We start from the raw sequence: 23,336 nt of genomic DNA, 5'->3' as shown, positions 1-23,336 counted from the left end.
CCGGCCTCTCTGGGGGAATGAAAAGCAGAAGTTCAGTGAAGAAGGCAGCAGCCCTGACGAGGGCAGGTGATACCTGCTGGGAGCTCCAGGTGCTAAACGCACAGGGAAGGCAGAGGCGATGGTATTGAACTGGGGTTCGCAAGCCACATTCTTCGTCCCAGCCCCATATGACGTTTTGTAAGCGTGGCACATACTTAGGCGTTCTCCCTCCATTTCTGAGCTATTTGATGTTTATGAGAGGGACGTTCTTTCTGAATTGGATGCCTCACTTGTCTCCAGCCCACACACGATGCTCACCTTTTCCCAGTTGCATTTCTGTGTCCCATCGTGGCATCCAAAATCATTCAAGGGCAGTGAGGGTAGAAGGGGGAGGGAAGGACAGAGACATGGCCCTCCCTGGCAGAGGCTTTTGGGGTTTTCTTGGGCATAAATAAGGAAACTCTGGGAGAAGACTACCAACTGCAGCCCTCAGCCCCTTCCCTGAGTTCTTGATTTCCTGTGCTGTAGTTAAGAGGCTTCTCGTCCTCGTCCTGGAGAGATGCCGGACACCTGGCTACTAGCCCCAGCCTCCTCACGTCATTGCTGAGTGGCCCTGGATAAGTCATTTCCCTGCCTTGGTGCCTCAGCTTTCTCATCTATAAAATGAAGCTGCTCAGAAGACTGAGGCCAGGCCTGAAAGGAGAGTGACCCTGGGTGGCGGGGGTGTTCCTGTAGCCACATGGGCGAAGAGGCAGGTGAGATTGCTCTCTGAGTCCGCCAGAAGTCCGTGGAGCCTAGAGTAAGGGGGTGACTCATTGCTGTCACAGGACACTCACCTCGGTTGCAGGATGTATGTGGTAGCATGAGAGTTGGATTCTGGGCTCCACTTCCCACTACACTGAGCTCGGTGAGAGGGAGGCCGTATTGGCTAATCCTTGTTGACCTAGCAGCCCGGACAGTGCCTAGCACTTGGTAGGTGCCAATGTTGACATTAAATAAATATTTGCTTAATGAATGAATGAACAAACGAACACATCATTCCCTTCAGCTCTGAATCAGTGATTTGCAGACTTCCTTTGGGACAGGAGGAGGTTGAAGAAATTCTGGGCTCTACCCAAACCCAGCTTCCCACCTTGGGCAAGTCACCAGACTCCCTCTGCATGCAGGGACCCATCCTGCCTCACAGGCTATATCAGAGGCTCCAGCAAGCAGGAGGCCTCCTGAACACCCCGTGCAAAGGAAGAGCTGGTTGTTTTTAGGACGTGAGGACAAGTCGTTGTTTGACACAGAGCAGGCAGTGCTGGAGCCTGTGAGGTGGAGAGTTCTGGAATAATCATCATTAGGAATTGAGTAGCTGCCGTCTATTGGGCACTTGCTCCAACATAAGGCCTTATGCCAAGCACTTGATGTGCACTATCTCATTTAAGATGGTCTAAGAGAGACATTGTTATTCTCATTTTACAGAGGAGAGAAATCAAGTCCCAGGAGGTCAAGTGACTTACCCAAGGCCACACACTTAGTCAATGCCCAGGCCGGGCTCACTCAAGTGCAGGCTCTGACCTCTATGCTGTACGGCCTCCTGCTGCTATGATGAGGTAGGGACAGTGCTTGTCTCTTAGGAACCGGTGATAATAATACAAGTTGCCTTTTCCTAAGTGCCTATGAGGTACCAGGAACTTTACAGATGTTATTGTTCATCCTTTCAACAACTCAAGGAGTAAGGAATTATTATCCCTGTTTTACAGATGAGTAAACCAAGGCTCAGAATGTGAAGTGACATTTCCAGGGCCACACAGCAAGAAAGTAGGGAGCGGGGCTGGAATTTGAACTCAGGACTGGCTCATCCCAAGAACAGGCAGAGAAAAAGTCATCTCCATTGTGGGCTCCATTAAGAGGTGGTTTTTTGGTTTTGTAGCTGTTGCTGTTGTTTTTTAGCTTCCCACTCTAGGTTCCTAGAACGTCATCATTAGAGATTATTTCTTGGAAGGCCTTTTACGCTCAACTTATTACAAGAAAAAAATCTAGTGGAGGGGAAAAAAAAGAAGCCCGAGACAAAAACAACCTCAGGATTTTTCAGTAAATTCTTAGGCTCTTAATACCTCCTAGCCTACACAGGGGAAGCAGGGTGAGCTGAGATGATCTCAGCCGTAGGCGCTAAGGGGGACAAGTTGGGGGTGGGGGCGGAGATGCGTCTGGAGGGACTGGGCTTGTGTCACCTCTTGTGCCACAAGCGGCCTCAGAAAAGAGTCTGGCGGCTGAAGCCGGTATCCTGAGGCACTGGTTGGTAGTAAACACAAGCTCTGCATCCTAGAGGGTCCGAGGGGACTTCGCTGAAGCCTCTTTATTTTATTGAACAGTTTTTACATAGAGTGACCCTATGATTTATCCCCCAGACCTACACACCTTTGAGAGTGAAAGGGGGCCCTAAAACATTGACCTGCAAACTGATCCACGACAAGCATGAATCAGAAGTGTCAGGGAAAGCGCCTTGGTTTCACAGGCCCTGAGAAACTACCCACACCAGGAAGGGTTGCTGTGAAAAGGCAAAGCCCAGATGTCAAAAACAGGAGGATGGCAAAACAGAACAGGAGAACAAGACGAGGGGTAGAGAGGAGCAGTGACGCCCACCAGGGGACACCCGTGCAGCCCTGGCTCTGCCCGCACCAGCCTGGTTAACACAATGGCAGTAGCTGAGGTCCGCAGAGAGCACTTGGCGTTTGTGGGCACACGTGTCCCTCTCAGCAGACTTGGGCTTGACAAGCGCAGGCAGTGGATGTGATTCATTCTGTGCGCACCCCAGTCCCAGCAGTCCCAGGACTGAGTAAATGTCCTCCAAGTGTTTACTGATGGAATAAATGCTTGTGGGTACGGCTTTCCTGAAGTGTGCCAGGGAAGATGATGTTTTGCTTGGAGAGGAAAGAGTCAAGGGTCCTATCTCTGAGGGGCCGTTAGGGTGAATGGGAAAGGCAAGGCTACACGGACAGGTAGAACTTATGGGTTCTGCTATATCTGCTGGTCTGTGTTACTCAACCTCTGAGCCTCAGATTCCCTGCCTGGGGAATGGAGGGCTCATTAGTGATTGTAGAAAGGATTAAATGAGATGGTGTATGTAAATGAAAGGCAGTCCTTATTATTAATAATAACATCCTGGGAAGCAGAGCTCAGTTCCACACTGAAAAGATGTGTCTTACAATCAGAAAAGTCCAGAGATGAACCAGACTGCTCGGGTGGGTGGTAAACTCCCCCTCACTGGAAGGCTTCAGGCATGGATGCTGTAAATGGTGTGGCCACCTTTGAGAGAGGGGCTGGGCCAGCAGGACACCCGGAGAGGAGAGCTGACAGATTACCACTGGCGTAAAAGCCTGAGGGACTTGAACGCCTTTGGATGAGAGTGACTTGTTTATGTCACTGTTCGTGTCACCTGGAAGACTGTGCTGTCGGCCAGCCAGGGGAGCAAACGGGGTCAACAGGCTGTGACTGGGAGCTGGCCCCTTGAGGGGGGGGGGATCTCCTTCTAGGAGGGAGAACAGGAAACAGGCAGAGGTCCCTGAAAACTTCCACTTCTTCCCACATGAAACGGCCCCTTGCTGGTTCCAGGGCCTCGCATTTTGGCTGAGGGGGAAGGAGCTCAGCTGTTCTGATGGGAACCAGATAGAGCGTTGGATTCAGCATGGCTGTTGCCTCGGGCCACCGGCTCCCTCCCCAGAGTGCCCTCCCTCCACCCAAAGGCTGTCATCTCCCCTCTGACTCTGGTTTCTGGAGCCTCGTCACATGCTCTGAACGCACCAACTGCTCCTCTGGGGGCGTTATTCGCTGAGAGCGTGTGGCTGGGCATGAGGGGTGCCGTGAGCCCCCAGAGCTGGCATGCGATGCAGAGTCCGAGACACCAGCCCCACCTTTTCATCTGATTGGGGAGGGGGGGTGGGAAACAGCGAGGCACACACAGGGAGTTGCTCAGAGTTGGAGGCACAGCGGGGGACAGGACCTCTGTCTGTTGCCACCCCTCGTTTGCCTGGCAATCCCACTCCTTGGGATTCTCAGGCCCCAGCACCCTTGCCCCCGGAACACGACCCTCCCTCCACAGCCTTCCCTCTTCCGGGGGCAAGTGAGGCCAGAGGCAGCCAGAGGAGTGTCATCGGGCGGAGTTGAGCTGAGAATTCAGATGGGGCTAATCCCAGCATTCTTTTTTGTGTGTGTGCGCGCGCGGTACGCGGGCCTCTCGCTGCTGTGGCCCCTCCCGCCGCGGAGCACAGGCTCCGGACGCGCAGGCTCAGCGGCCATGGCTCACGGGCGCAGCCGCTCCGCGGCACGTGGGATCCTCCCGGACCGGGGCTCGAACCCGCGTCCCCCGCATCGCGCCCCCAGGGAAGCCCCTGTCTCCTCACTTTTTGCACAAGGGGAAGCGCCTTCTGCCTGTCTTGGTGGCATCCCCACCTCCCTCCTCCCTGAAGTCTTCCTCCACAGCCTTCAGCTCTTCCTCCACAGCTCTTCAGCACCTGTCCTTTCCCTCCTCTGAACCTGCAAACCCTCCTCTCCATGGCTCTGTCTCATCAGGGGTTTCCCGTCGTCAGCAGTGTACTCAGGAGTATTGCCCTTTTTCTCCATGGCTTCTCTAACTGGACCCTCTCTCCAACCCCTCCCAAGGCAAGTTGCTGGCAAGAGGTCCTTGCACTCACTGACGTCACTTCCTCGCCTGAGGTGCTTTCCTCGACGCACTGCAATCTGGTACCCGACTCCAAGCTTCCATGGGTTTTTGATGCCAGCTGCCCCCCGGGGGCCCCCTCTTCTTTCACATCTTTCCCCTCCTAGGGTGATCTTATCCACTCACATCTCTGTGTTGCCCAGAACTGAATGTTGGCTGACCTGCAGCATCTCTACTGGGCATCCCACAGAGCCTGTCTCAGGGAGGCGTTTCTCTTCTTCCTACAATCCTGATCAAATAGAGATGCTCTAAGGATTCCATCCACTTTCCTCTCTCTCAAGACCACCTCCACGTCCCCACCTGCCTCCACCCTTTGGCTTTCAGCTCTGTAATTGTATGCAGGTGGTTCTGCGAGTGTTTACAGGCTCCCAACCAATAGCTATTTGGATAACTGTCTCTAGTGGGTAGAATTGTGTCTACCAAAAAGATATGTTCAAGTCCTAACTCCCAGTGCCTATGAATATGAGTTTTTTTGGAAATAGATTCTTTGCAGATGACTCAAGCTAAGATGAGGTCACACTGGATTTGGGTGGGCTCCAATCCAGTGACTGGTGTCCTTGTAAGAAGAGGGAAACTTCGACACAGACACACACACGGAGAACACTGTGTGGCGCTGTAGAGCGTTGGGTTATGCTGTCACAAGGAACACGCCAAGGGTTGCTGGCAACCACCAGAAGCTAGGAGAGAGGCATGTTGGGTTCTCTCTCATGACCTTCAGAGGGAACCAGCTCTGCCAACACCTTGACTTTGGACTTCTGGCCTCCAGAATTGTGAGAGAATAAACTTCTGTTGTGTTAAGCCACCCAGTTTGTGGTACTTTCTTACGGAAGCCCTAGCAAGCCAATATACCATCCATCTGTCCGTCCATCCACCGATCCTCAGGACCGCATCTGTACTGGACCCTGTATGAGGACCACCAGGGACCTTGAGTTAAAGCAGAGCTCCCTGCTGCCCTTGAGAGCTTGCACGCCGAGGGCGAGATGGACACTTGCACAGCAACCTGTGCTCCAAGTAGGCTGCACAAGGGCAGTGGGAATTTGGGAGAGAGAATCAGCTCCAGCCGGGAAGCAGATCGCAGAGGAGGTGATGTTGAGCCCTGAAGGCTGCATATTCATCAGCCAGATTTGCAGAGCAAGTGAGAACAGGATCTTCACAGCCACCGAGCCCACGTGGGTCCCCTCCAAGGAGCCATAGGGATCCTGGGGAAGTGCTGCTTCAGGTTTGGTTAGCGCCCACATGGGGTGTGAGGCCCAGATGGGGAAAAGGATGTGCCTGGAGCCACATGGCCTGTGGAAGCAGGTCACTGGATTTAGAAAACACTTTCTTGGGCTTTCTTTTATCTGGTTGTATTATTGGTCTTGACTTCAATTTTTAAAACATTTTCTTCACTGCAATCCAACCCCTTCCGCAGGCTCTTTGGAAAGAAATGCTTCTGGGGCTGGGCTGGGCTGGGCTGAGTGGGGCAGGCCTGCCTAGCCTCCTTATCTTCACGGTTGCGTGAGTCCTCACCCCGGCCTTGCAGTGAGCCAGGTTGGGAGAAAGTCCTCTGTGGCTCTGCCAGCCTCGGAGTCCCCTCTCTCAAAAAACTGGTTTCCCTTCTCTTTGCTTGGCTGAGTTTCTCTGTTTTGGGGCCAGAATTGTGCCCCATTTCCTCTTTTCTTTCACCGGTGTGTTTGGGGCCTCCTTTGGGAGGGTTCAGAAGGGCTCCTGAGTGGCCTGGAGGTTCTGTGGCATCCTGGCCCCTGCCTCCAAAAGCCAAAGCTGGTTGGTTCATAAGATGACCCCCACAGGACCTCCTGGGGGGACCGGGCCTGAGCAGAAGAGGATTTACAAATCCTGAAGGGCGGGGCTGCCTGCCAGCCTGTCTTTAGTGAGAAGGAAGAGAGGGGTGAAGGCCTGTGCAGACAGACATGCCAGGTCGCTGGGAGGCAGGAGAAGCCCACCTGAAAAGGTCCAGTCACATCACCTCCTCCATGAAGGCTTCTGAGATTCCCCTGGTCAGATTTCTATAAGAGCCCGATCCACAGCTGTACCCCCAGATTCAGGCTCAGGCAGGGCAGAGTGGAGTTGGGAGGGACCGTCCACTCCACAGATGAGAAAACAGAGGCACAGAGAAGGGAACTGGACATGGCTGCATCACACAGGCTGGTGATAACGGAGCAGGGGTTCAAACAGTACTTTTAGTTTCTGGTACAAAATGATTTCCCTTAAAAAAGGAGTCATCTGTGGCCAATATATCACATTCCGTAATCAGAGAAGTGCTGTTTAGGTGCAGTTATTTTTCTCTTATTATTATTATTATTTTTTATTTTTGGTCGCACTGGGCAGCTTGTGGGATCTTAGTTCCCCGACCAGGGATCGAACATGGGCCCCCTGTAGTGGAAGCGCAGAGTTCTAACCACTGGACCACCGGGAAGTCCCAATTTTTTTGTCTCTCTTTTGAAAATATGATTTCGATCTGATTTGGGCAGAAGTTCCCCAGTTTACCACAGACCCCATCACTCCCTATGGCATTATACCTGGTCAAATTCACACAATTCTGCTGCCCAGCTGGCTCCTGGCTTTCACTCAGCATTCATTCAACATATATCTATTGAGCACCTAATAGGTGCCAGGTGCTGTTCCAGGTACTGGGAAGACCCGGAAGTGACCAAGATGGAAGACAAGCACCCCCCACCCCCCAATAGCTCTTGGGTTCCAGTGGCATTTGGTTCACAGCCCCTGCCTTCTTCTGCATCCGTTAGCATCCCCAGTTTGGTCTGGCTTCACCACCATCGGGGGTATAAGAGGTTAAGGTGGGATAGAATCATGGAAAAACCCTAAACTTGTCTTCCATTCCAGGGTTAATGACTCAGACCGTACACTTCTGTAAGGTTCTTACTTTATCCTCAGTTCCCTTCCTTATAACTTGGGACTGTACGCTTCACCCTACTTACCCTCCTAGGGTTGTGTAAAAGTATATGGGTCGTTGTAGACAGCAGTGGGCTCTAAACAGGGCATGACGGTGACCTTGAGGGACGCTGAGCTTCTCACCTGTTCAGGAAGTAGTTCTGCTCTGAGGCAGGGCACTGGCCTACTGGCTTCAAGCCTCTCTCCATTCAAGGAAGGGTGAGAATTTCTAGGGGAGTCGAGGGCACCCCCTGGCACCCACCGCCCGATTGTGATAAGAACAACCAGGTGCCTCTTTTTCACCTCCATCTGGGGCCAGCAGCCTGAGGAAGCGGTGAGAGGAAGCAAGGGAGGGTAGAGGGGGAGGGGAGACTCCTCGGTTGGGGAAATCCAGCCACCTGTATTGGGGGCTCAAGCCCAGGCTGTCCTCAGAACCCAGTCCTTGCCCCTCGGTGGAAGCTCCTCGTACCTTCCAAGCTGTCAACAAAGCCAGCATCTTCCTTCTCTAGAAAGAGTCTGACCTACAGCATGAAGAACCAAGGTCAGCCCCAGGGAGGGGCTTCCTGGTACAAGGGGTGTGGCTGAGGCTCAGGACGGAAGCTTCTGGAAGCAGGGGGAGCGCCCCAGCACGGCTTTGGTGGAGTCTGTCCTGGAGTTAGGTGGGATGGAGGCATAGCTCAAGAAGGTTTGCTGTGCGTTGCTTGGAAAGAGTCATCATGATTTCATGTTTCCAGCTCTTCTCAAGGAAATAGACTTGGAGGTGCAAACTCTCCCGGGTGCAGTTATTTGCCACATGGGCTTTCACCAAGATCATTTCAGCGCTGATGCTCACAGGTGTGTGGCAGTACTTAATGGTAATGGAAACATTGGCTGGAACCTCTCCTTCCCCACGTTTCCCCAACCTGGAGGAATACACGATCAAAATTTTTATTTCGTACACCAATGTAAAATCGAGGGAACGGCAACCTTGGATTAATTGAACACTAGAGACTATCAGTGATGGAGAACCTCAAGCACTTTTCAAGGAGTAGCTCCTTAATTCTTGCAATAATGGGTAATAGTATCTCTATACCCTTACCATGTGCCAGCTACCATACAAGTACTATTATCCCCATTTTATAGCTGTAGAAACAGAGACACAGAGAAGTTAAGTAAGTTGCCCAGGATTGCACAGCATACGGGGCAGAGCCAGGACTCAAATCCAGGCAGCCTGGGCCCAGAGTCCAAATTCAGAACCACCATGCTCTAAGCTCCTGGCCTACCCTGAGAGGTGGGGACTATGATTATCCCCAACCAAATTGCTCCAGCACTCATGAGCATCAGCAAGAATGTCTTTTATAGGGCTTCCCTGGTGGCACAGTGGTTGAGAGTCCGCCTGCCGATGCCGGGGACGTGGGTTCGTGCCCCGGTCCGGGAGGATCCCACATGCCGCGGAGCGGCTGGGCCCGTGAACCATGGCCGCCGAGCCTGTGCGTCCGGAGCCTGTGCTCCGCAACGGGAGAGGCCACAGCAGTGAGAGGCCCGCGTACTGCAAAAAAAAAAAATGTCTTTTATAACTGCCCTGAACACATTCAGGATTCAACAAACAGTGACAGCCTGAAACTTTTGTGTCTGTAGCATTCTTGGCCAAGAACAATTAATCCTCACACTTCCGCAGAGGTAAGCAGGGTGGGGGTCTGATCCTTCGTGATTCCCAGCCGGAAGGGGTCTGGGATGTGAAGCCAGGGCATCTCCACACCCGGGCTGCAGCTCTGAGGCTGTGTGATCCTCTAAGTCGGGGTGTGGCAGACAGACAGGCCCTGAATGCTGGCTGTCGTCTGACAGGCCCGTGGACTGTTAGGGCCGGAAGGGACCTTTGTGACCATTGAGTGATGAGATTAGTCAGCCTGGCCGGGATGCCAGGCTCTTAACCTGGACAGCCTCTGGCCTCCTTTGATCAGCAGAGCAACATGGCCTGAGGCTCCCTTGCTCCAGTTCCCCGCCTCTCAATTTAAAACCGACCTCAAGTATGTGCTCCTTTGTTTTGAGAGTCTGTGCTTCAGGGAAGGAGGAATTTCATGTTGGATCCTCTGGAAGTTGAATTTTCTGCCTTCCAGGTTTGCATGCTCTGTCGAGCTGTGGTTAACCAGCCTGGAGCTTCTGATTCCACTAACCTGTAGAGTGTCCCCCGGGGGCAGCTCAGGAGGAAGGGCGGCGTGAGACCCACCAGCTGGTGACCTCGAGCAAGTCGCGGAGGCTCTCAGAGCCTCCCTCCCTTCCCTGACCCCTGGGTGGGTGAGCCTGAGGACTCACTGAGATAAAGGCGAGAGGCTGCTTTGTAAACTATAAAACGGAAGACCCGTGTGATCAGTGCTTGCTCGTAGAAAGGACCAGTGTATCTTAGCGCAGCTCCTTAGCCTCCAAAGGCTGTCATCTTTCCCTTCCCTGTTGACCACAGTACAGATGCCTGGAGCATTTAATGCAACAGATCTTCCCTGAGCCCATAGTGAGGTGCTCCGTGGTGCTCGGTATTGGGAGGTCCACCCCAAGAGAAGGAAAAAAGCAAGGTCTATCCGTGACCCTGTGTCCTGAGAGCCAGAGTCAGGGAAAGACAGAATGCCCCAGAGAATGCAGTTTCCAGCAGGAGGGTTTCTGTTCACTTTTGCTCTTAACATACACACAGAGAAGGGACATTTGTGATGAATTTTCACAAGGTAGACACACCTGTGTAACCACTACCTGGCTCAGGAAACAGCATGGAACTCCCCCGGGGCCCCTTCCCAGTCTCTACCACCCCCCTCTCTGACTTCTAGCACCACAGGTTGGTTTTGCCTATTTCTGAACGCTCAATGAATGGAGTCACCCAGGCCTGCTTTCGCTCAGTGAGAAAGAAGTGTGTGTGAGACGCATCCTGCTGCTGTCAGTGGCTGTAGCTGGTTACTTCTCGCTGATGTGCGTGGACTCCCACGCTCGATCGCACCCAATCTGTCTGATGGTGCGCCTTGGGGTCGTTGCCAGTTTTTGGTGCACTGTGAATGTTCCAGTCCGTGCCTCTGGGTGAGCTTATGTGTACTTTCTTTGAGGTATAGACCTGGGTGGAATAACTGGGTTGTAAGGTGTGGCTGGGTTAGCTGTAGTAGATGCCGGCAGGAAGGATTTAAGTAAGTAGTTAAGCAGCACTTCCAGACCCTGAAGACTGTGGTCGACTAGCTCATGCCCCCGGAGGAGGGGGCCGTGAAGGCTCTGGAGAACAAGAGGAAGAGGCTGGATTAGGCATCCCTTGGAGGCTGGGGGGCAGTCCTTGGCCCCTTTCCATCTGGTTTTGGTCCCGTCTCCTTGGTCTGTCTGGGGTTTCCAGTCTGTACTCCCAAGGAGGTGTCCAGGGCCACTTGGGAGAGATGGGTAGGGGGGCTTTAAGCTTCATTTCCCTGCATCAACCACAGCTCCCTGTGTCCTCTGTTTCACATAGGGGTTCTAAGAATGACTTCATGTGCTTTTTTTTTTTTTAAAGCTTTCGCTGTTTCAACATTTGAAAATCCACCGCTGTGAGGTCCCTTCCAGCTGGGAAGTTCTATTTTGGGAGCTGGAGGTGGGTGTGGGAAGGGTTAAGCATTATTCAGCCAAAGAGCAGGGTTGGGCCTCAGTGACCTTTTAAAGTTCTTATAGCTCGGCTTGCAATGCGGGCGATCTCAGAACGTTCTATAAAAATAGCGCTCAAACAAAACAACTTCTGAAGCCTAAAGGATGTGGAAGAGGCTCGATGTGGAGGAACGTTTAGGTGGCTGACAACAGGAGTCTTGAGGACTCTCTCCTTCAAGCACCCCTCTCCATTTTTTTCCCTTCCTTTTTAACTCTCCATCAGCTGTTCCTGGTAGCTGTCACTTGGGGTTGTTTGGGTTCAGAACGGTTCTCATTTTCGCCCAGGAGCGGGTGACGCAGGTGGCCTGTACGTCTCTCCCAAGGGTGGTGGCCTTCCCTCCTCCAACACCAGCCCTAGTTTGGACCTGTAGTTTCGCTTGGTGAGGGAGGCCGGGCCGTTCCCGGGCCCAGAGAGGAACGTCTCTGCCTTGGCATGCAGCTCTGAGTCAACAGGCCTGATAAACGGCCCACTTCCCAGGGCCAGCAAGGAACAAAGCCCTGACTGCTGCTGCGGGATCCGTCTGCCCCCCTCTTCCCGAAACAGCTGTTTATTCTTTTGACAGGAGTTGGAACGGAGCACCTTCCTTTCCTCCCAGCCCGGCCTCCTTCTGCAGAACGGAGCTCAATAGAACTTTGTTGTTTTGCCTTTTACTCTGGGGGGAGAGAAGCAGACGATGAGGTACGTGACATGTTGAAATGATTTACTCTGCCTTGTCGGGGTCACTGGGGGTTTTGTGAGCCGGCTGCGGCGTGCATGCCCCTGGGGGAGGAACCCTGCTCTCCCCCTAACTGCTTGCTGGTCCCCTCGGTAGTTCTAGAAGAAGACAGAGTCCTCCTCTCCCCGGCGTCGGATCAAGTGGGTGCTGGTGGGATGCTGGTCCAGTCCCTGTTAGTTTGCTGCCCCTGGCAGGACCTCACAGGGCGTGGCTGCAGCCTGGGGTTTTCTGTGCAGGACTCAAAGTGCCATTGCAGGGGCAGGAGGGCGAGTCTTGGGGCCCAGGACCTGCGTTGCGGGTGGATGCAGAGCCCTCTCAGGGCAGCGCCGACCCTTCATTTACCTCCCCTTCTTTCTCTTGGAAAAACTCTTGCACACTGATTTCTGGGCCAGGCAGCAAGGAAAAGCTGGCTGGATCCAGGCTTCAGGTTTCCTGAAGGGGATTCAAGAAAGGGCACTACAAGACGTCCCTCCGAGAACAGGTTGTTCCGTCTGTGATGGCTGGAGCGACAGCTAGTTGTATATTTAGTCTGAAGCTTGTCTCTTGTTTTCCTCCGTCTGTGTTTACTCTGACCCTTGTAATGAAAAACATAACTGGAAACAGCCCTCCATGCACTTTTTTTCCCCCACGAATTATAACATGTTTCTCCCAACAGGGAGCATTTCCCCGTAATGCCCACCAATTTAGAGAGGTTTTAGGATAAAGCAGCATTCTCCCTCCTCACCCTCAGCACCACCCCCTGCCAAAGCTGGGCCTGGGAGGCATAGGGTCTGCCTTTCAAACACACCACCCACCTGTGGGTGAGCCCAGTGATCTATCTCAGCCTTTGCCAAAGCTCAGTTTCCTCAGCTAAAAGCCGCTGCGCTGACCAGGATGAGGGATGAACAGGATGGAGTGAGTGCGGAAGGCTCCCACACCAGGCACACAAGAGGCACCTGGAAATGGCAGAGGAGTTGAGCCAGTGCTCACCAGCTGGTCCAAGGAGAAGCTAGCCCCTCAGTGAGTCTAGCCTGTGATTAGCTGGCTTTGGGTCAATTGCTAAGTGGTAATCATGAAAGGCAAAATGAGAGGATGTTGCAGAGAGACATGGGTGGTTAGTCCATGGGTAAGCCTGCATGTTTACTGAGAACAAAAGAGTTAAAAGGGTGGACACTAGAGGCCAGCTCTCTGGACCTGAATCCTGGCTCCACCACTTTATGCTGTGTGGCATTGGGCAAGTCACTTAACCTTTCTGAGCCTCCATTTTCATATGTGTAAAATGAGCATGATACTAGAATGCCTTCACAGGGTCGTTGTGAGGCTTACCTGAGAGATTACTGGTAAAGCATTTAGCCTGGGGCCTGGCCTGGTTCAGTTGGGGGGCATCCAAGTGTTGCAGGGCCAGAAGCATATTCAATTTTCAGGGTCCGCTTTAAGAAAAAGAATGCAGAGTTGCAAGTATAATATTAGTGTGGAAGTGAATGCAGTCGTCCCTCGGTATCCACAGGGGATTGGTTCCAGGATCTCACAGACACCAGAATCTGAAGATGCCCAAGTCCCTTACATAAACGGCATAGTATTTGCATATAACCTACACACATCCTCCTGTTCACTTTAAGTAACCTGGAGATCACTTACAATACCGAGTATGATGTAAATGCTATGTAAATAGTTGCATGTACGCAGCAAATTCAAATTTTGCTTTTTGGAACTTTCTGGAATTTTTTGTTTTTTAACATTTTCGATCCGTGGTTAGTTGAATCCGTGGATATGAAACCCATGGTTATGGAAAACTATTTAGAATGTGAGGAGACATCCCAACAAATAACAAAAATTGACAAATACTCGACATAGGACAAAATCCAGAAAACATCCTAATAAAATGTGAAAGTAATAGAAAATGATCAGTAGTGCTCAGCTGTCTGATGCCCCTGTCATACTTTGGCTGCGTACTCCTGGGCTGCCTCTTTGCTGAGTTTGTAGCATCATTTTTAACAGAGACAAAGACCAATCCGTTTTGCCTCTAGCATGGTTAGTCAGTGGTTGCTTTTTATAGCTGCGAGTTTAGAAGTTTCTTTCAGCTTTACAACTTGTTATCGGTGATGCCACGGCTGCGAATCTTCTGGCACTTTCCTGCTCAGGTGGCGCCAGCCAGATCTCTGAAGAACTCAGCTCTTCGATCCTGGATGGCGGGAGGGGGGTGTGGGTACCAGGTGGCTGTGAGGTCTGGATCACTGGGACCCCTGAGCAGGGAGCAGAGTAGCAGCTAGTTCAGCTCCTTCTCTTGTGGGTCAAAGTGGGGGGCTCCTGGGAGCTCAGCAAGGCCTAGCTGGGGCAGGTTGTTCCTGGGACCCAGGTAGGTCTGCAGGGAGTGGGGTCAGTATTCAGGCCCCACCTGCAGCCCTGGGACAGGCACCCAGGCTGGAGTGATTCCCCCAGGCAGGAGCAGTGCCTCGCCTCGGGGCAGCGTTTGGGCTTTCCCCACTCTCCACCCCAGTGGGAGAGCAGGCCCAGTCTTGCCGGGGGTCCTGACTCAGAGGTTTCATAAACTTCTGGATCAGTTGGCCTGTGGGCTCAACATGAGTTGCTTGGCCGTCCTCTCTCTTGATCATCACTTCCAGGAATCTGCGGGCCATTGCAGCAAGACGAGCTCCATGTGGCTGAGTGAACTTGTCCTCATAAAATGAGACTTCCAGCCCTGTGGCTGATTTCTCATCCAGGTCCTAGGTCCATCAGGAAAGCCTGAGGACTTGTTTCAAGGCTGGAGAGACTGAGGCCAGAGGAACCCGTGACCCTGGTTCCCAAAGCCGCTCTGTGTGGGAGCTGGCGTGACGTTTGAGCCGCCGCTTCCTTCACTGCCCATGGTGAGCCACGGGGGCAAAGGCCATGCACAGCGGCACCCCGAGCTGGGGGCGGTGGGGAGCCGAGCTGACCGTCACAGCAGTCACCGCGTGGCGTGGAGGGCTCTCGCTTGACTCTTCTGTGTGGTGCTGCCCTGGAGGGCCAAGTCTCCTCTCAGAGGGAACCACAGCTCTGCCCTCAGAGCCACACATTTCTGAATCTCTCCCCTGAGAAAGCATCACCCTTGTTTCCACTGCCATTGGTGGAGCAGTTACCACCAGTCACAATGTGCTGTGCAAACATGTCTCCTTTCGTCCTTTCAAGAACCCCAGAGGAGGGTGTTTGAAGCTCCATTTTTGTCTATGTAAATAGAGGCTCAGAGCCAGAGAACTTGCCCCGGGTGGTGCATATAGGGCTGCCCGTTCTTAGCGGAGTTTTGTGAAGGGTGACTAATACCCAGTCAGCTCCTGAGCCCTCTCCCCACCCCCTTAGCTGCTTTGTTTTGTTTGCAACACTTGTGGGTTCCAGGGGCAGGGGGAAGGATCACGGGGAGAGAGGAAGATTCTTCAGCCTGCAGGAAGGTTTGGTTTCCTCTGCCGCTGCTGTTGCCATTCTCTCCCAAGATAATGGCTTTTCCAGGGCTTCTGAGTGCTGTGATTCAGCTGGGATGCTCACCTTTTCCCGACATGGGATGGAGAAAACAAGGGCCACGAGAATTCCTTTCAGAGAGGAATTCTATCTGGAAGGAATACCTTGACTTAGATCAGTTGGGGTGAAACTAGGAGATTCTCTGAAGTCGTGGGTGTGTGTATCATTCTGTGTGGAAGAATTAATTTATGGGCCACATGGAAACGTCTGACACTCCAGGCAAACAGAAGTGGAAGAGGAGGCGGGGGGAGGGGGCGAGGACGGCGGAGGAACGACAGGCTTACAGTGTGACCCTGCCTTGCGAAATGCACCCAGGTTTTTAGCAAGGAGTGGGGACGGTTTCCTGTGGAAACCGTTGCAGGGACTGAGTTCTGGGAGTGGCCCAGGAGCAGCCTGTGCCAGTGGTGGGATGGATTCAGAGGGAAATCGCAAACACCATGACAAGAGGGCCTGGGAGATGCTGGGAGGGCTCAGGTGGAACTGCGCCTGGCTGGGCTCACATGATCCTCTGAGGGGTGGGGTCCAGGTGACTCAGCTAGTTACACTCTCCCATATAAGGCAGGGTGCTAGTACTCTGTAGGTCCTAATTCTGTGCTCAACCCCTTAAATGGGATATTTGGAAGCAACCCCAACTTTCCTACTTGGTGGGTCAGAGAGTCAACCACGAATCTTCAGAATGACACAGTTTTGAAAATTCTGAGAGACAAACACATCAGCGAAGGGCTTTTAGGCCCCATTGGCTGCCAAATGCCTCATTTTATCCAGAGAGAAAAATTAAAATGTTTTAAAAGACCCGCTGGCCACCCTGCCAACCCTTCTGTCCCCAGACACTGGGGTTCCAGATTCCAGGAAGCGTGTATACACCCATTTCCAGTGCTTTGCTAAAGGATGTGAGATCGGCTCATTTGCACAGCTTCCAACTGTAAGTTTCCAACAAGAGTGATGCCTGGCCGCAGCAAAAGTAAGCAGATTCACGTCATTTATAGAGTCCAGAAAGAAATGGGCTTCTAGAGTTGCCTCTGAGGCTAATTTCTGAAATTAAAAAATCAAACAGCTGCCTTTGGAGAGGGGATTAGGGGGTGTGTCTGATTTTATATCAGGCTCTCCCTGATGTAAGCGTCCATGTTCTCTACCATGAGAGCTTGTGCGTTTCTCTATTTAATGTTTCTTACACCAGGAGAAAATTTGCGTTTGATCCTCAGCAGGTGGGGTTGATAAAGCTTCGGATGGCCTGGGCTTGATCAAAGAAAATCAAAGTCGCCTGGCATTGCCGAGGGGCTCTTAATCAGGCTGCAGCACAGAACAGCTGGATAAACCTTTCGAGTCCCGAATCTGCATCAGTTTGCACTTTATTGTTTAACATGTTCTTATTCCAAAACCCTTATTCTTTTCTCTCAAATATGCTCTGAGCTCTTGCTAACTACCAGGCACTGTGCTGTCTTCACTGGATCCTCCCAACAGCCTGTTTTATGGATACCACTAGTAAGAACTAGCTTTTTTTTTTTTTTTTTTTTGCGGTACGCGGGCCTCTCACTGTTGTGGCCTCTCCCGTTGCGGAGCACAGGCTCCGGACGCACAGGCTCAACGGCCATGGCTCACGGGCCCAGCCGCTCTGCGGCATGTGAGATCCTCCCGGACCAGGGCACGAACCCGTGTCCCCTGCATCGGGAGGCGGACTCTCAACCACTGCGCCACCAGGGAAGCCCGAACTAGCCTTTTTTGAGCATTTATATGGTGCCAGGCACGATGCTAAATATTTTATGGATGCCAACTCTTACAGTCATCACCATTTTTAACCCCATTTTAGAGACGAGGAAACCCACCTAAACGTGATCCATTACAGGTCCACCATCCCTTTTCTGAATCCCTAGGGCCAGATATGTCGGAATTCAGAACTTTTTAGATGCCGGGTATTTATCATATTATGTAATGCACCCGTGCAGCAGGAGCAAGCACGTAACAAAATACATCAATATTTATGCAAAGAAACATTTAAACAGTCTCACTAAGTGGGATAACGTTTATAAATAGCCTCATGTCCGTTAGGGCCTGATGCCAATTGAATTATAAACAGGCTTTTGGTTCTCAGAGCTTGGAGTTGGGTGAGGGTCTGAAAAGATGCTTACATGTTCGGAATTACCCATTTTCATGTGTCTCAAATCCCCGCCTCATTCCCAAGCTCCTGTGTTCTATCACCATCCACACTTCTCTGGGGCTGAAGACAGTGGCAGAGAGAGATGGCCACAGTCTCAGTCCGGATCTGTTTGCTTCCACACCCAGGCCTTTCCTTGCACTCAGTGCTAATGCTGTTGACATAGAAATCAAGTGGCTTCTTCCAGCAGCGGGGCCGAGTTGCATGCAGCCCTCTGCATTTTGTAACTTTGCTGTGGGCCCCGGGCTGTCTGTGCAAGCTCACGAGGTATTCACAGGGAAGAAGCTTGAGACCGAGGTTTCCCTGTGGCCCAGAAGGCTCATCTTCTCACGGTCTCTGGAACACCACCGATCACAGTTGTATCTGAAAGCTGGAGGTTGAGTTATGACCTTGAGTTCAGCCCTGGCTTTTCCATTTCCAAACAGAACGCACCTTCTAAGCAAGAAGGAATAGAGGGCTTCCCTGGTGGCACAGTGGTTGAGAGTCCGCCTGCCGATGCAGGGGACATGGGTTCGTGCCCCGGTCCAGGAAGGTCCCACATGCCGCAGAGCAGCTGGGCCTGTGAGCCATGGCCGCTGAGCTTGCGCGTCTGGAGCCTGTGCTCCGCAGTGGGAGGGGCCACAGTGGTGAGAGGCCCGCGTACCACAGAAAAAAAAAAAAAAAAAAAAAAGAAGGAATAGAGTGTCATGGCTGATCCCATACCTTTTCTTCTTTAACTGGATTTAATAATAAAGGTGATGGAGCATGTGAGATCCAAGCCGGGAGTCATCTCAGAACGCTCTTTGAAAAGAATTGGAGAATAACCTGTCCCCTGAAAGGACACATCTCAGTGCCATTCTCATTTTATCTCATGCGCTCACCAGACATTTATTGACAGCCCCGTCTGCTGTCTGTGGGGCACTGGGGATTCAGGGTTGAATAAGAAGACATCCTTCCTGGGACTTGCCTGGCAGTCCAGTGTTTAAGATTCCATGCTTCCAGTGCAGGGGACATGGGTTCCATCCCTGGTCAGGGAACTAAGATCCCACATGCCACGTGGTGTGGCCAAAAAAAAAAAAGAAGAAGAAGACGTCCTTTCGGCCCTCAGGAAGCTCAAACGAATGATTAGGGGAGACAGGGCCAAAATGTGGACGTTACCACATGAGCCGCCTCCCAAGGTGATGTGTACAGCAACGTAAATAAAGTGATGAGGGAGCTGGAGGAGAGAAAGGGGGCTTCGCTGGTGGTCAGGGGTGGAGCTGGGAACTGGCTTCACCAAGGCGATGACATTGGCTCCCACGTGTCCACTCTTGTGTTTTCTCCACCTCCTGGTCCTCTCCTTCTCGCCCCCTCTTCTATCCTACCTCTAAGTGTTGGCATCTTCAAGCTTCAGCCCAGGGCCCTCCTTCCTTTTTTTCTCTCTACATTCTCTCCTTGGTAATCGAATTTATTCCCTTCACGTTAAATACTGTCCTGGGTCCGTGGACAGCTCCTCCAACTGCACAGCCTGCCCACATCTCTCCCATGAACTTCAGGCTTGGAAGTCCACTTGCCTACTCGTCTCCATTCAGGTGTTCACACACTCCTCAAAATACACACATCCAAAAGGCAATTCATGGTCATTATCCTTCAAGCCTGTTCCTCCTCCAACCCATTCGAGGAAATGCTACAACCCGCCTGCTTAAGCAGAAACCTTGTTTCTTCCCTCATCCCTGATGACTAAATTACCAGCCAAATCCTATCAGTTCTGTCTCCAAAGTATATTTTGAATGAAGCCACCCTTTGAGGCAGGCCACCTCCTCTTTGTGACCATTAAAATAGTCTGCCCTTGTCCTTTTATCGGTTCTGCATACCCAGCGCCCAGATGGGTCTCTCTGAACGAAGTTGGATGAAGTGATTCTTCAGCTTCAGATGCCTTGGTGGGTCCCCACCCACTTTCCATGCCTTTCCAGGCTCTGACTGCCCCTGCCCACCCTCTGACTGCCTCCTACCACCACCCCGCCCTCGTTCCAGCTGCTCAGGTGGGACAACTTCGCTATTTTCTTCTTGTCCAGGTTTTTTGCTTTTGTTTTATTCCAAACACAAGAAGCTTTTTCTCGGTCAGCCTGGTATAGATGCTGTTTCCGAAATATTCTCACCCTTTCTCATGGCACTTTTCATCCTTTTCCATCCTATCTTCATCCCGTGGGAAGCTTTAAAATCACCTCCCCAGTGAGGGCTTCCCCGACTACCCAAATTGAGGTACTTCCCAAACCATTATTCCATACCCATCACCCCTTCCCCCTTCAATCACAATTTCATGCGGCAATCAGGAAGTAGTTACATACCTACTGTGTGTCGATTGTGTGGGTGTGGAGAAGAAAAGCTGGCTGGGAAGTGGTTGAGTCTGGATTGTAAAGGACCAGGGAGTTTTCCCCTCTGAGGATGGGCGTATAGGCAGTATATCAAGGGCAGCAGAGCTCAGGAATGGATGGTTCCCCAAAATCACATGCCAAGAGGTGGGGCGATCTGAGTCAGAGGCAGCTGGCGTCCATGGGAAACATTAGCTAGACCCTCACTCTAGAAAAATGGTACAGATGAACTTATTTGTAAAGCAGAAATAGAGTTACAGATGTAGGGAATAAACCTATGGTTACCAAGGGGGGAAGGGGGGATGGGATGAAGTGGGGGATTGGGATTGACATATATACACTACTATGTATAAAATAGATAACTAATGAGAACCTACTATATAGCACAGGGAACTCTACTCAATGCTCTGTGGTGACCTAAATGGGAAGGAAATCCAAAAAAGAGAGGATATATGTACACATATAACTGGTTCCCTTTGCTGTACAGCAGAAACTAACACATCATTGTAAAGCAACTATACTACAATAAAAATAAGTAAATAAATAAACAAACAACCCCCAACTCTCCCACGTCCATGGTGAACCTTGTGATCAATCAGGGTACTTTCCCTCTGAGCCTCAAAGTGGCCTTAGCGTCCTTCCCAACCCAAGCAGCCCCGTCAATTCATTGAACTGGCTAATTTGCCATCACAGGCCTATGCAGTTTAAGGTAGAACATGCTCCTTAGCTCTCGTTAAATATTCATCAACTTTTCATTTTAGAAAGGATATGGGTAGAAGCATTTCTTAAAAACCATATCCCATTTTCAACATTTAATCTATTTTTCCCCCTCTTCTTTTCTTTTCCCAGGAGAAAATAATGAATGTCAAAGGAAAAGTGATTCTGTCAATGCTGGTTGTCTCAACTGTAATTGTTGTGTTTTGGGAATATATCAACAGGTAATTATGAAACACGATAAAGTGATGTTAATGAAAGTCTCCTCTAATCTCCAGGTATCAGTCAAGTCAGCAGGTTGAATTAAAATTAGGATTAACTGACACCGTAAAGAAGGGATTCCATCCTTCCTGTATCCCTGAGCCCTAGACTGTCTTTAAAATCATTAGATCTTTTTTTTTCTTTTTTAAAAGATTTATTTATTTTATTTTTGGCTGCGTTGGGTCTTCGTTGCTGTGCACAGGCTTTCTCTAGTTGCGGCGAGCAGGGGCTACTCTTCGTTGTGGTGCGCGGGCTTCTCATTGCGGTGGCTTCTCTTGTTGAGGAGCATGGGCTCTAGGCGCGCGGGCTTCAGCAGTTGTGGCACGTGAGCTTAGTTGCTATGCAGTATGTGGGATCTTCCCCGACCAGGGCTTGAACCCATGTCCCCTGCATTGGCAGGCGGATTCCTAACCGCTGCGCCACCAGGGAAGCCCAGAATCATTCGATCTTCATGCACCTTCTAAGTAATTAATTATCTTCCTTCCGCCATGTTCCTAATGTCTTGATTTTTATACCTTTGCGGTTCTGGGTAGGCTAGAGCCAGAAACAGTAAGGTCATATTAAGACCAAAATGTCATATTAAATTATTTATATGACCAGATATGGAAATTACCTTAAGAAATTTCAGACAGGAATTCCATGAGAAATCCACCCTGATTTTTGCAGTCCTAAAATATTTGCTAAGTTTAAAGGAACAACTCAAGGTTGTTGACTTTGGTGCAAAATACACTCTGAATTGCTGGTGATTCATTTGTGCCTGGCAAAACTTTGTCTTTCTTTTAACCCTGGAAAGCAAGATGAATTAAATATTTCTGAGTTTTCAAGTTCATCAGTGGATTCACCCCAAATATTTGAGCTGCTTCTGTGTTTTTGGAAACTACCAATGCCTCGGAGATTCCAGCTGCAGAGGCCTCTGACAGAAAGGAGTCTCCGCAAGTGGCTACAAAAATGCATGATGGTTTTGACTTAAGAGGCATTGGTACAGCTCAGCCTTTCTTTCAAAAAGGCCACCTTAGGGCTTCCCTGGTGGCATAGTGGTTGAGAATCTGCCTGCCGGTGCAGGGACACGGGTTCGGGCCCTGGTCTAGGAATATCCCACATGCCGCGGAACAGCTAAGCGTGTGAGCCACAACTCCTGAGCCTGTGCGTCTGGAGCTTGTGCTCTTGAGACAAGAGAAGCCGTGACAGTGAGAGGCCCACGCACCGCAATGAAGAGTGGCCCTTGCTCGCCACAACTAGAGAAAGCCCTCGCACAGAAACGAAGACCCAACACAGCCAAAAATAAAATAAATTAAAAAAAAAAAAAAAAAAGGCCACCTTCCAATTCTGGGCCAGGAGAGCTGTCTCGTCACCATTGTTTTTTGTTGTTGTTGTTGTTGTTTTTTTGCGGTACGCAGGCCTCTCACTGTTGTGGCCTCTCCCATTGCGGAGCACAGGCTCCGGACGCGCAGGCTCAGCGGCCATGGCTCACGGGCCCAGCCCGCTCCGCGGCATGTGGGATCTTCCCGGACCGGGGCATGAACCCGTGTTCCCTGCATTGGCAGGCGGACTCTCAACTACTGCGCCACCAGGGAAGCCCACCACTGATATTTTCATGGTGAAGTGTCTTAGAAGCCTACCAAGTTCAAGATGATGGCCTGGATGAACATTAGAATGTCTCTTTCAATTATTAAATTCTAAGATTTGATGAGCCAGCAGGACAATCTTGGCCGCTTATAAAGGAACTGCACTTTCAGGTACATCAGTAGAAGGAGGATTCTCTGGACTCCAGAGCTATTATTCCCTGGGGTGCTGCATAGATCTCACCGCTTCTGGAGTGTTATCCTGTTTCATTCTGAACAACTCATTTTAAGAAAAACAAGACAAGCTAGAGAGTGACCCTGTTGAAGTGGTCTATAAACCAGATCTTTTGAATTGAAACTGTGGGTACTTAGTCCAAAGAAAAGATGACTCAGTCAGTGTTGGATGCAGGGAGTTCCCGGGGCTTCCTTAGATACTTGAGGGCTGAGGAAATATCCTCGCTGAAGTCCGGAGCTAGGCTGCCTGGGGCTGGTCCTGTGCCACCACTTACCTCCTCTGTGACTTTGGGCAAGTTATTCAGCCACACTGTTCCTCAGTTTCCCTATCTTTAAAAATGGGAGAACAAACTTATGGTTACCGGGGTGGGGGGAAGCGTGGGGGGAGGGATAGTTAGGGAGTTTGGGATTGACATGTACACACTGCTGTATTTAAAATGGATAACCAGGGCTTCCCTGGTGGCGCAGTGGTTGAGAGTCCGCCTGCCGAAGCAGGGGACACGGGTTCGTGCCCCGGTCCGGGAAGATCCCACATGCCGCGGAGCGGCTGGGCCCGTGAGCCATGGCCGCTGAGCCTGCGCGTCCGGAGCCTGTGCTCCGCAGCGGGAGGGGCCCCAGCGGTGAGAGGCCCGCGTACCGCAAAAAAAAAAAAAAAAAGGATAACCAACAAGGACCTACTGTATAGCACAGGGAACTCTGCTCAATATTATG

The 23,336-nt window shown here is 51.2% G+C and overlaps 1 protein-coding gene across 8 annotated transcripts in view; it reads left to right on the top strand.

Annotated features, from left to right (window-relative positions):
* The window catches only part of GGTA1 (glycoprotein alpha-galactosyltransferase 1 (inactive)), a 65,904-nt gene that overhangs the window by 22,647 nt on the left and 19,921 nt on the right, over positions 1-23,336 (top strand). For 3 of the 8 annotated variants that reach the window (XR_004483017.2, XM_033427278.2, XM_004269264.3), the window contains exons 2-3: positions 11,752-11,867; positions 20,704-20,792. Coding sequence is in view for 7 of the 8 variants with exons in the window: in XM_033427278.2 (XP_033283169.2) it covers positions 20,713-20,792 (80 nt within the window). In the remaining variant the exon portion in view is untranslated. Of the gene's footprint in view, positions 1-11,751; positions 11,868-12,744; positions 12,904-19,287; positions 19,525-20,703; positions 20,793-23,336 lie in introns of those variants that run through there. The other 5 variants (XM_033427286.2, XM_033427285.2, XM_004269263.2 and 2 more) reach the window with 3 other exon arrangements.

The sequence above is a fragment of the Orcinus orca genome, chromosome 6, assembly GCF_937001465.1.
Source record: "Orcinus orca chromosome 6, mOrcOrc1.1, whole genome shotgun sequence".
In the NCBI taxonomy this organism is placed as follows: Eukaryota; Metazoa; Chordata; class Mammalia; order Artiodactyla; family Delphinidae; genus Orcinus; species Orcinus orca.
Note: the sequence above shows the minus strand (reverse complement) of the source record. Positions and strands in the feature narration are given on the sequence as shown.